At 61.0% G+C, this 12,301-nt stretch overlaps 1 protein-coding gene across 2 annotated transcripts; it reads left to right on the forward strand.

Annotated features, from left to right (window-relative positions):
- Nucleotides 1–3,213: 3,213 nt before the first annotated feature.
- Nucleotides 3,214–11,439, forward strand: CBX4 (chromobox 4). 2 transcript variants are annotated; one of them, XM_080356468.1, is made up of 6 exons: nt 3,214–3,578; nt 3,668–3,711; nt 4,461–4,526; nt 5,174–5,240; nt 5,763–8,100; nt 11,397–11,439. In XM_080356468.1, exons 1-5 carry the CDS (start codon nt 3,510–3,512, stop codon nt 7,092–7,094), a joined length of 1,578 nt encoding a protein of 525 aa, XP_080212594.1. In that variant the 5' UTR covers nt 3,214–3,509; the 3' UTR covers nt 7,095–8,100; nt 11,397–11,439. The 2 variants fall into 2 exon arrangements, with proteins under 2 accessions (XP_080212594.1, XP_080212595.1); XM_080356469.1 differs by lacking the exon at nt 4,461–4,526.
- Nucleotides 11,440–12,301: the final 862 nt, after the last annotated feature.

Here is a 12,301-nt window from a genome sequence, read left to right on the forward strand (position 1 = left end):
CAGGTGGGAATGAATGGGGCCGTGCCCTCCCCCGGCTCCAAGGCCAGCGCGTGCGGGAGCAGTGCACGCTCCGTGCTTGGCCGCCCGCGGGAGCGGCCTTGAGCGAAATGCTGTGACTATTCGTGAATTAACTTTCTGTTATTGCTTGGTGCTTAGCCTGGTGTGTTCCCGTCCTGTCGGGGCTCCAGGAGGAGCCATTGGCCCTGCTGGGCTGGATGGGAGGAAAAGCTGAGCACCCAAACTGCAGCCTTGGAGCCTTTGAGGTGGAACTGGAGGATCACAGCTGAAAAAGAATTACTGGTTTGAATTGCTAATAATGATACAGACTAATGAGCAACATCAGAAATGATGGCATGTGTAATCAGTGCTGCTTGATAGCAAACGTGCAGCAGGTCTGCAGGAGCTCCTGGTGCTCGAGGTGAGGGGAAGCAGAGCATGTTGTGTTTTGGAGAGGCAGAACCCAACCCAGAGAGCTGGCTCTGTCTCTGGGGTAAGAACTTTATAAATAATGATGAAAAGGCTAAACCTAGACAGACATCAGCTCTGGGTAATAGGAGGGAACCGGGCCAGCCAGTATTTGAGGGGAAATTGCCTCGGTATTCTTCCGAGCACCTGCAGGAAGCCCATCTGTCTCTGGCTGTTGGAGGTTTTGTCCTACAGCTGCACCCTGGCAGCCCCCGCTCAGGATCAGGCCCTGGCCGGGTGGCCGGAGCGCCACACTCGCTCTGCCCATCTGCCTGTTCCTCTGCCCCCATCCGTTGCGCTCTGCGCACAAACAGGACCCTGAATTTTTGCACAGGTGTGTGGCAGAGGGGAAGAATGTCCACAGAATGTGGATTTGCACCTTGTACCTACCTTATAAACGGGTAAATCACAAACAAAGTACATGGTACTAAAGAACTGCTATCTTGGCTTTAAAAGGCAGTGGTTGCCTCTTGTTTCTTTTGGTTGGAAACCCTTTTTCTTTTCTCATCCCTGTGATATGCCCCGAGCAGCCAAGAAGAGGCAGCAGTTAGAAACATTTCCTGCTTTTCTTATTTAGGCTATTTTATGTGGTTCAAATAAGGTGTCCTCTTTCAAATTGACAAAGGAAAAGACGTATCAGTTCACGAACTGCTGCTATCTGAGCAAGGTGGGAGATAGAAAATCACCACCATTACAATCATTACTGCAAATCATGTGCAATCAGCCCGGTAACAGAAAGCAGATGAACATCCTGCAGAAACCTACAGGACAGGAGCTGGTGCTGAGCTATAGGAGCCACAAGCCAGGCAACGATTAAAATGCTTTTAATATGGGTTTTCAGTGTCACTTTCACTTTTTTTTTTAATAGCATATTTCATCAGAGGCCTCTCGTACTGCTCCCCAGGCGGATCCTACGGAGCTTCCCGGGATGCCCGATCGCATGTTTAAGATATATCTATTTTGTACCTATTCGGGCAGCCCCTGAGCTCCCAGCGGCCGCTCCCGCCGGGCTGAGCGCGCAGCCCCGCGGGCTGGAGGCTCCGCAGCTTCCCCAGTGCGGAGGGGAACTGCACCAAATCGCGCTTGTCCCTGGGCATTTAGTTTTATTGCAAGCATTAGTGGTTTGTGCTCGGCTTGTCTCCTCTGGCAACAGGAGAAGCTTGAAATGTCAAAGGGGAGGGTTAACAAACTCCGCTGGCATAAATTTGAATGAATGTATGTTTCTTAGGAAAACCGCTAAGTTAAAAAAAAATTTAAATCTTCCTGCCTGGGCTTTCTTTCGGCTGCTGTTCACAATGGATAATAATTCTTACATTAAGCCCCTTCAGCCCTCCAGGGAAATCAAAATTGTAATATCAGTTTGCTTTTTATTGGCTCGGCTCTACGATCGCGGCGGCTGCGTCTTTGTTATGGTCTCCGGCGCGGTGACATTCAGCGGTGCCTCCCTGGTGCCCCCGCACCTCCGGGCCCGGGAAGGGCCCCCGAAAGCGCAGGCGGCTGCCGGCCGGGGCCGTCCCGCCCGGGGACACGGCTACCGGGCGGAGCCGCGGGGATGCGGCGGGCTGGGGACGGACCGGCCCCGGGGGGGACCGGGAGCTGGTTCCCGACAGCCAGCAGAAGAGCTGCTCCGGGCCCCGGTGCCGCTCGGGCTCAGCCCCGCCGCTCCCGCACCCGGCAAGAGTTACCGGGAGCCCCGCGGGCAGCCCTGGCACGGGAGTCCCTGCTCCACGGGGACCGGCCGCCCCGTCCGAGGGCCGGCAGAGCCCGGGCGGGGGCTGCGCACCGGGTGCGGTGGTTTCAGTCTCGCCCTGGCCGGGGGTCCCCTCCACGGCGCCCCGAGCGTCCCCGTTCCCCGGCAGCGGCTCGGAGGCGCAGCCCCGCACCTGCGGGAACCGAGCTCAGCCCCGGGCGCTGAGATCCCCGGGAGGGTCTGGGGGTTCCACGCGGCACCATCCCCTGCCGGGAACAGCCCCACGCGTGTCCGCGCGCCGCGTCGTCCTGTGGCCGGGGCGTGGCTCGGAGCGGCCGCGGACACGGCCGGCCCCGCTCCACCTGCCCGGGGGAACGTCACTTTTCGTTCCGGCACCGCCACATTTCCCGGAGCAGCGCCGAGGGCGGCTGAGGGTCCCCCGCTGGCAACCCGCGGCACGGACATGCGTGGGCCTCAGCATGCTCCCCTTAATCCGCTCGGACAAGAAGCCGCCCGTCCTGGGCTCTCCGCGGCGTCCCCGCACGCCGCCGCTGCTTGCGGCTTCCGGCACCGGGCGAGGGAAACTCGCCGCTACCGCCACCTGCACCCGGCCCCGGGCCCGCTCTCCCGGGCCCTCCGGCCATCTTGCAACGGGGGGTCCCCGCCGCTGGGTGCCCCCAGCCCGGGCTCCCCGCAGCCTCAGGGCCCGCCGAGCAGCGCAGCACCCGGCAGCGGGGCGAGGGCTCTGCCGGGCCGTGCGCGGGGCCGCTCCCTCGCACCGGCCTCCCGCTGCGGGCCGGGCCCCACGGGAGAAGGTGGCGGACCCGGGCCGTGCGGAGGGCGTGGGCCCAGAGCAGCCCGCGGCGTGGAGCCGTCACGGGGGCTCGTTCCCCGCTCCGGGACCCCGCCAGCACCGTGCGGACGCCCCCGTGCATCCTCCTGGCGGCCCCCCCGCCTGGCGCCCCCCCTGGCGGCGCGGGTCGCGCACCTGCCCCGCGGGCTCTGCCGCCAGCCCCGGGGCCCGTGGGGGCCGTGCTGAGTCACGCGTGGGGCGGGGGCCGGGCTGCCCGCGCCTCCCCCCTCCGCGCTGCTCCTGCCCGGCCCCCGCCCGCCCCCTCCCCGCCTCGCTCTCCGGCAGGTCTGCGCCAATCCCCCGGCCCCGCCGTTGACGGGCAGCCGGGCCCGGGAGGCGCCGCCTCCCTGACGTCTCGCTCCGGGATTTGCACGGGTTGCGGTGCCGCGGCGGCCGGGGCTCAGTGTCTGTCGGGTCGGTGGCGGGAGCTGCTGGGGCTAGAGCTCGTCTCGGCTGTAGCGGCGGCCGCGGACGCCCGGCCCGGCCCCTCCTGGCTGCAGCATGGAGCTGCCGGCGGTAGGGGAGCATGTCTTCGCGGTGGAGAGCATCGAAAAGAAGCGGATCCGAAAGGTGAGGAGGGCGGCGGCGGCGGCGGCGGCGGGGGGCGGCCGGCCGGCGGGTCCAGCTGACGCCGTGTCTTTGCCTCCCGCGCTCCGCAGGGCAGAGTCGAGTACCTGGTGAAATGGAGGGGATGGTCGCCCAAGTGAGTACCGAGCGGGGATGGCAACGGGGTTGGGGCGGCCCGGCCCGGCAGCGGGGGCTCCGCTGCTCTCGGCGCCCCGGGAAGGGCCCCGGCCGGGGCGGCGGGCGGCGAGAAGCGGCCTCGGGGCCCGGCAGCGGCGGCGGTAGCCGAGGGAGGCGGGCAGGCGGCGGCTGATGTGCACCAGAAAATGGCTCCTTCCCCCTTTCCCTCCTCGGGAGCTGGGCTCCATATTGCAGAACCGGGGAGGAGGGGGGGGAATAACCGCAAAAATAACCCGCGCCGCCCCGCAGCCTGCGGCGGGCGGGCGGCCCCCGAAAGCCGCCCGCGGAGGCGGAGGCACCGGCCGCGGAGCCAGGGCGGCCGCTGCGGGCTGCGGAGTATTTGGGGTTTGCATGACAGTGCCGGCGGGGGGGCGCGGGGGAGGGGGTCCGCGCTGCTGTTCCGGACTCGGCGGCCGGGTCCCTCCTCCGCGCCGCGGCTGCTTTCCTGGGTCCGGGAAAAGGGATTTGGAAAATTTCATCATGACATGCCTAGAATTCCTCCGGAATAATAACTGCGCTAAATAAACAGTTTCGTCCCCGTGCCCCCCCGCTTTCCCGCCCATCCCCCTCCCCGGGGACCCGAGCCCCGGACACCCTCTCTCGGGCGGGCCCAGTGCTCCGGGCCAGCAGCGGGGCGGCCCTGCCCGGGACCCCGGCCCCTCCGGCCGGGCCCTGCGGCTGACGGCCGCTTTCCTCCCCTCTCGCAAGATACAACACGTGGGAGCCGGAGGAGAACATCCTGGACCCTCGGCTGCTCATCGCCTTCCAGAACAGGTGAGCGGCGGGCGGGGTGGGGGGCCGGGAGGGGCGGTGGGCACCCGCGCCCGCTCCGGCAATTGCAGCTGCGTCACGGAGCCGGGGGCGGGCGCGGGACGGGGCCGGGCTCGGGCTCGGGGGCGCGGGGCCGCCGGGCGACGCCTCCGGTTCAAGGTCCCCCGCGCCGCGCTCCCCCCACGCCGCGCCTTGCGCTCCTGCCTGCCCAGGGATTCGATGCCTGGAGTGGGGAGGCGGCGCCGCCGCTGCTGCTGCTGCTGCTGCTGCGCTTGGACGGGCTTCTGCTTTTTTTTTTTCTGCTCTTTTTTTTTCCGTGCATTTATTTCCTGTAGTATTTTGGCGCAAACTGTAAACTTCAGCCCCTCGCTGCAGCAGGGGGAGGTGGAGCAGGGAAGTTGCCTCGCCAGGCGGCTCCTGCCTTTGCGAATCTGCCGCGTCCCTGTCCCACCGCTTCCTGCGAGACCCTTGGCCTGCAGCTCCGCACCTGCGGGGCCCGGCTCCCCTCCTGCCACCCCCCACCAGTTTGCTGCACCCGGGTAGGGTCCCTGGCACCACGGGAGCTACCATGAGTGGGGTGCAGGGAAGCTGCACCCCGGGGGGTCTGTGTGCCGCTACTCGGGCCTCGCCGTGACTCTGTGTTCCCGCAGGGAGCGGCAGGAGCAGCTGATGGGATACCGCAAGCGGGGGCCCAAGCCAAAGCCGCTGGTTGTGCAGGTAAATGCGCTGTAGACCCCAGCTCCACAACTCCTGGGCAGCCTGTTTGCAGCGTGGCCTGGTCCCCAGGGAGCCGCTTTCAGCGGGTTTCATCATGCTGAGGAGCCGCGCGCGCAGCCCGGGCGCCTCGCAATGCCCCGGGGACCCCCAGGCCCCAGGGCTGAGCTCATTGCGCCATCCCAGCCCCCCTTCCCCTCGGGGCTGCAGAGCAGACCCGCTGCGCCCGCGGCCGGGCAGCATTAGCAGGCTGCTCGCAAGCTCAGCAGCAACGGTCCTGCTTGGCCCCTGTTCCCAACCGGCTGATTGAAGGGTGCTTTTCTTCTTTTCATTGCTTCATTAATCTGGAGCAATGCACAGCCTGTAAGTTGGAGTGGGTTGGGGCTGCCTGCTCGAGGACGCAGCGTCCAGTGAGGAGAGCTGCAGGAGGGGCGGGCGTTTCACCGGAGCCTTCGGCACCTGCCGGAGCACCGGCACCTCCTTCTCCAGCTCTACCTGACTGCAGCCCTTGGCTTTGTGTTGCAGCTTCCCTCCTTCGCCCGCCGCTCGAACATCCTCACGGGGCTGCAGGACCCTGCCGTGGACACCAGGCCAAAGCTGGATCTCGGCTCCTCTGGCAAGAGCCAGCAACACCAATATGAACTCAACAGCAAGAAGCACCACCAGTACCAGCCCAATGGCAAAGAGAGTGGCATGAAGCACCAGTCCCACAGCAAAGGGAAGTATTACTACCAGCTGAACAGCAAGAAGCACCACCACTACCAGCCGGACCCCAAGATGTATGAGCCCCATTACCAGCACAGCAGCAAGGAGCCACAGAGCCAGGCCTGCTTGGACAGCAACAAGAGCCCCCTGGTCACCCACCCGGACAAGTGGACTCACGGCCCAGCCAAAAGCCTGCTGGGCCCAGTCAAGAACCTCACTGCAGAGAGCAAGAATGGGGCCGAGAAGAACCTGTCTAGTGGTAGCGGGCCTCCCCCGAGGGACAGGGTGACCAGCAATGGCCTTGGCGGCAAGATGAAGATTGTTAAGAACAAAAACAAGAACGGGCGTATTGTGATTGTCATGAGCAAGTACATGGAGAACGGGATGCAGGCGGTGAAGATCAAGTCTGGGGAGCCACCCCGAAAGCGGGCTGCGGAGGAGAGGACTCCTAAGAAGGGTGGGGAGGAGAAGCTGGAGCCTTGGAGGAAACCAGGGGAGGAGAGAGTGGTGGGCAGCAACGCCCTGAGCAAAGCAGAGGGCGAGGGCCGGCAGCTCCCCACAGAGCTCGAGGAAAGCCCCCCAAAGCCTCCCCTGCCCAAGGAGCTGCCCCTTCCTCTGTCGGAGCAGCCTCTGCAGCTCACCACCAAGCCGGACCTTGTGCCCTGGTCCCTGGGTCCCGTCTGTGAGCACAACCCTTCCTCCATGGGACTGAACCTCTCCAGCCCCGGCTCGCGGAAGCGCTGCCTGTCGGAGCCGCACGCAGAGCGGGAGCCGGGCAAGAAGCGCCTGACCTCCCGCAGCGTCAGCGCCCCCACCTGCCTCAGCCCCCCGGCCCCGGAGCGGCCGGAGCCGCCCACGCCCGCCCAGCCAGAGGTCATCCTGCTGGATTCAGACCTGGACGAGCCCATAGACTTGCGCTGCGTGAAACCGCGGGCGGAGGGCGAGCTGGCCATGGCGCAGGTGAAGCCGGAGGTGTCGCCAGCACCCGCCGAGAAACCGGCCATGGAGCCTCCGCAGCCCCAGGAGGCTGCAGAGGAGGAGGAGGAGGGTGAGTCCCTGCAGGAATTCAAGCCCTTCTTTGGGAATATAATTATCACAGACGTGACCGCAAACTGCCTGACCGTGACCTTCAAGGAGTATGTGACGGTGTGAGGTGGGACGGCGGCTGCTCCCCGTGGGAGCTGCCTGCCCACCCCGGGGCCCGCGGCCCCAAGCCTCCCGCTAAGGTACTGGTGCCCGTTCCCCAGAGCCCGCGTGCCCCTGCCCGCGCCGCGGCGGCCGAGCCTGCCGTCCCCGCCGAGGGGACGCGGGACAGGACCGGGCACGGCGGCCGTCCCTGCCGTGGGGGGTGTCCTCGCCGCTGCTCCCGCCCCGCGGTCGGGGGCTCCCCGGGACCGCGGCACTGGGACCGGCGGGGATGGGTCCCGCCAGTTACTCAGAGTTATAGTATTATATTTTAACAGTGCTAACTTGTCGAGTGATTCTTGCTCCCGTTTGTACGTGGTGTTATTGAAATGTATTGTTTGAGCTGAAAGCTGGTCGCTCTTTGACCACGCTAATATATTTATTTGTAGGTATTTATATAATGAAATATAAAGCCTAGATTTATGGAGTCCCTAGATCACCTTATAAACTATATCAAATGAATATTTTCTGTTCTCCTTTTTAACCATTCAGCATTTGTTAGTCTTGTCCCCTTGCCCTCCTTACAACCCGCAGGACCATCCCTGGTATATATTTTTTGATACTGTACACATGTGGTGTTTCTATGTGCAAAAAAAAAAAAAAAATCGTTATCTAAAGCTAAACAAGCTATTATAGAAATTGCTGCTATTAGAAATGTCTAAACTATAAGCTTCCAATTATTAATTGCTTGAATGTAAATATTAAATGGAGATGTTGAAAGTGCATTTGATGTTCTGCAGCTAGTGTAGATCGAATTGCAAAGCCCAGCTGCTGGGAGGTGGAGCGCGAGCTGCCAGAGGAGCTTCCTGGTCCGAGGGCTGTGGCACGGGGAAGAAATGTATCATGCAATCATTGCAAAGGACTATAAACCTCTACAAAACCTACTGGGATTTGGAGTGCGTTTGTTACCGCATACGGACGGGCGGAAGGCGTCCCTGTGCGGGCAGGCTGCGGCTGGGCTGCTCCAGAGCAGGTACCTGCAGGTTAAAATGGGCTCTGAGGTGCGGTGGATGGGATATATTTCTGAATCTTCCCCAGAGGTGCAGATGGGGGGTGCCCGCAGTGCCAAGGGCACCCTGTGTTCTGCTGCTGCCCAGGTGGGCAGCGAGGCCGTAGGAGCCAGCGGTTCGGTGTTTCCCTGCAGGGCCGGGGTTCTCCAAAGCAAACGGGCTGCGCGGAGCCGGGTGCTGCTGGAGCGAGGGCAGACGTGAGCCTGCGGACATCCCTGAACTAGATTAATAATTGCTGGAGGCCATTGAAAGTGCAGCGCGGGGCTCATTCTTTACAGGCGGCTCACGTGAAGGTGGCAACCCAGCCGTGTGCCTTGGAGCCGGCCGTGCCTGGCTCAGCGGGGGCGCTCGGTCCCCGGCATTCCCCGTGCTGTTCCCCGGCAGAGCCGAGTTCTTGGACAGCACCTGCCCTCCGGACCCTGGGCTTGCCAAACGGCCCCAGTTGCCGGCCTTGCTCATCTTGGGCTTTTGCTTGAAGTTGATTTCTCTTTCAGAGCTGTTAGTTGAAGTACTGTCATTGATGGCACGTTAAGTGTATGGGGGTATGCTTCTTTGTATGAGAAGCAGAATGAATAGGTTTGGGTAAGACGAGCCCTGCAGTTGTGACACTAGAGCCACCCGAAGCCGTGGGTGAGGTGCCCAGGCTCTGGGTCCTGCTGCGGTGTGACAGGTGTCTGTCCGGGCAGTGCTGCTCCCAAAGGCAAAATAACCCACCCCACCTCATGCCGCCCACTTTTGGGCAATCTAGTCTTCCAAGGCTTCATTTTATTTAAATAAATACAAAAATCATCTTGGCAAATGTTTCTTAGTAAATCCTGGGGATTATGTAGCAGAAAGGTGGGGCAGCATCCAGCCAGGTGTCACCTGCCAGGGCTTGTTCGCAGCAGGAGCCGCTGTGTGAGCTGTGTCAGCCCGAGTCTTGTCTACAGATGTTCTTGTGCCAGAGCCAGAGCGCTTTTCCGAGGCAGCCTGGGAGGAAACGCAGCCGCTGTGCGTGTGGATGCTGTTTGCTCAGCTAGAGGCTTGTACCCAAGTGGAACAACCTTGACCATGGACACTTGTCACAGATGTTGGCTTTGGTCTGGTGTAGCTCAGGTCTGCTACTCCGCGTGCTCATGCAATGCTGGGAACGGCTTCTGGGAGCTCGCACCAGGAAGCTGGCTCCATCCCAGCTATTTGGTTAAACTCGGTGTGGACAGGGTTAGTACTGTCAGCTCGCTTCACTTCTGGTTTCAGTTGATGCTCCAAAGTCAATGGAAACTTGTGCAATATGGTTAGTGCTTGTGACTTCTCACCTGCCTGCATGGGGACCCCAAAAACCTGATGGTGTGTGCACAGAGAGTAAGGGGAAATATGTGAACCGTGATTAAAATCAACATTTTGCCTGTTAGCTGTGCTGAATCTTAAGAGGGTTTTAATCAGCTCTGCACATTGGCGGGGCTGTGCAAGGGGCAGCCGAGGTGCTGGACAGCAGGTGCTGAGGCAGGTGAACCCCGCTCTGTGCAGGGGATGCCCTGGGATGGGTTGTGTTTTGGGAAGCGTTTCGGGGCTGTCCCAGCCTTAGCTGGCAGAGCAGACAATCAGAAAAGATGCATTTCCCTTGATTAATTAAGCTAATGGTTATCTGAAAACAAAAATGGCATGGAAGAGGGGACGCATGCTCAGAATGCAAAATGTGATTTATGAAAGGGGAAGTGTGGCTCGACAGCCAGCGGCGGGAGCCGGTGCGGGAGCGGGGCCGGGCCGCGGCGGCAGGAGAACGGGGCTTTACCCGCGAAGGCAGGTGGAACCCGCGGGCTTTCTCACAAACGGTGGGATTTGCCTTTTGGCCGTGGGCTTGCAGGCTCCTGGCCAGAGCCCGAGCATTGCCGCTGCTGTCCTGAGCGGGTCAGCAGCTTCCTCCTCCGGTCTGTAGGTGTGTGAGACGCTTGGTAATTAATAACTGTTTGCAGGTTGACAGTTTAGCTCATTAACGTTTTAGATTGTATTGCATTGCCCATTTTGAAGGAAACCGTGTTCCTCTGCGTGTGCTTTTTGCGCTCCCTCCCCCTGCGCCCGCCGCCGCTCCGTGAGCTGCAGAAGCACCGCGGTGTCTCTGCCGGCAGCAGCTGTGGTTGGCTTGAGGCGCCATTTCCCGGAAACCACACAGCCTGATATTTGTTAGTTTAATAGTTTGATCATGTTTATCACAACTCCAGCAGCTTCCTGTGCAGTGAAAGGTGTGATAAGTAGTTACTGGTTTAAAAGATACACCCTCCCCTTGCTCTGTGCCAATTGGCTGGGAAAGATTAAGTGTTTAGGATATGAATTACTTATTCATACGGCTCTCTTTCCGTATTAAGTGCATCAAAGCTAAATGCCTGTTACTGAGCAAATTACTCTGAAGTCCACTATGACTTCCAATGGTTATCAGAGAGATCCAGGATGAGATGGAGCATCACTACGCTCCATTAGTAAGACCGGTGTGTGCTACATTTAATGTATTTCCCAGGAACGTGTTAACCTCTGCTTGGTTTGGATTTATTCCAGGCAAACATTTGTTGGTTTAAAAGGAGAATGTGTATTTGTAGTTTAGCTCTTCTGAAGGGTCTGATGGATCCATCTATACGTGCTGAGAGGAGGGACTGCAGATCCGTGCTGTAAAGCTGCTCTCAGGTTCTCCTCCCCAGCGTGGCGGTACCAGTGCGGTACCAGTGCTGCACCAGTGCTGGGCTGGGACCCTCGCTGGGCGCCGGGAGGGGATGGAAACCCCGTCCCCAGGCGACAGCCACAGGGCAGCTGGCAGGGAGGGCCCTGGGGAAGAGGTCACATCCCTGGGGCGAGGATGCTGTTAAGGAGAAGGATGTTAAGTGAGCAGACGACATGGAGCTGATGTCTTTTAATGGCGATGAGGAAGAGGCTCGTGGGGACCGGAGGACTTTCAGATGCAGGCTGGGGATGCGAGAGGAGCTCTGCAGAGGGTTTCCCCGGCAGTCGGGGCACTCTGTGCTTTTGCTGGTGTGTGGGTGGGGCGGCTGCTCCAGGCCGTCCTTGCAGAGATCTGCCACCCAGGGGTTTTGCTGGATTTTCGGTGGGACTGGTGTCCCTGTGTCTGGGAGAGCAGCTGCGGGAGGGTGAGACCTGGGGCTGGTGGGTGAGAGGGATGTGAGGGGCCTCCCCATTCAGCCCCAGCCCTCTCGCCTCTCCTGTTCCGCTGGGCTGCCTCCGCTTTTCCAGTCACAAATGGCTGGCGGTAGGAAATCCTCAGTCTCCTCCACAGATAACATCATTTGGATTCAGCCCAGATTCATGCGAGATCTGCGCTGGGAGGAGATGGCTGCAAGGACACTGCTCTGTTTACGCTTTCACCAGAAGAGGAAAAGGGCTCCGCAGAACCGGGCACAGCCCAGATCACCTCCAGGTGCTCCCAGAGCCTCAGTGAGCGGCTCCCGAGAGGCCCCTGGGTGCAGGGAAGCTCCCGCCTGCCCCCTGAGCTGGGGACAGTCCCATTAAAGACAAAATGAAGCAAGTCAGGTGCTCACAAGGCGGCTGCCACCAGCGCTGTCTGACCCAAATGCAGCTCTGCAGCAGCTGCCGTGGGCAGCATCAGTGCGGTGAGGAAGAATGGTCGTGTGAGCAAAACGTTGGATGGAGGAGATGAGGGCTCAGCTTCTGGGACCCCCTGGTTGCCGTGGGGAGTGTCAGGGGAGGGGAACAGGGCTGGGTGACATGGGAGAGGGACCATAGTGGCTGCAGCAGGCACTGTGCCATCCGCTGGAAGGGAACAAGGGTCCTGGTTGTGGAGCTGCCAGTAGGAACCGTCCCTGGGTCTGTGCCAGCGCTTGAAGTCCTGTGGACACTGAAGGGCTATTACTGCGTGATGGACCTTTGGGTGGAAATGGGAGCGAAACAAGGGTCTCTGTAATGATGAAACTCAGGGCAGGCACTGGCGGGGCTGGGGGTGGCTGGGGTCCTCGCCTCGGGCTGGGCGCTGCCCGCATCTCCCATCGCAGGGCAAGATCCCAGGCTCATCCGGGAGCAATTTGCCGGCACCTACTGCAGTCATTTCTCAGAGGGAGCCGTCAGTTCAGCTGACACCTTGATGTAGTTTAAAGCAAACTGCAAACGTGAAGATTTATTTTTATCGAACGAGCAGGCATATAAAACACGCTGTACAATGCAGCG

The sequence above is a fragment of the Nesoenas mayeri genome, assembly GCF_963082525.1.
Source record: "Nesoenas mayeri genome assembly, chromosome: 19".
NCBI lineage: Eukaryota > Metazoa > Chordata > Aves > Columbiformes > Columbidae > Nesoenas > Nesoenas mayeri.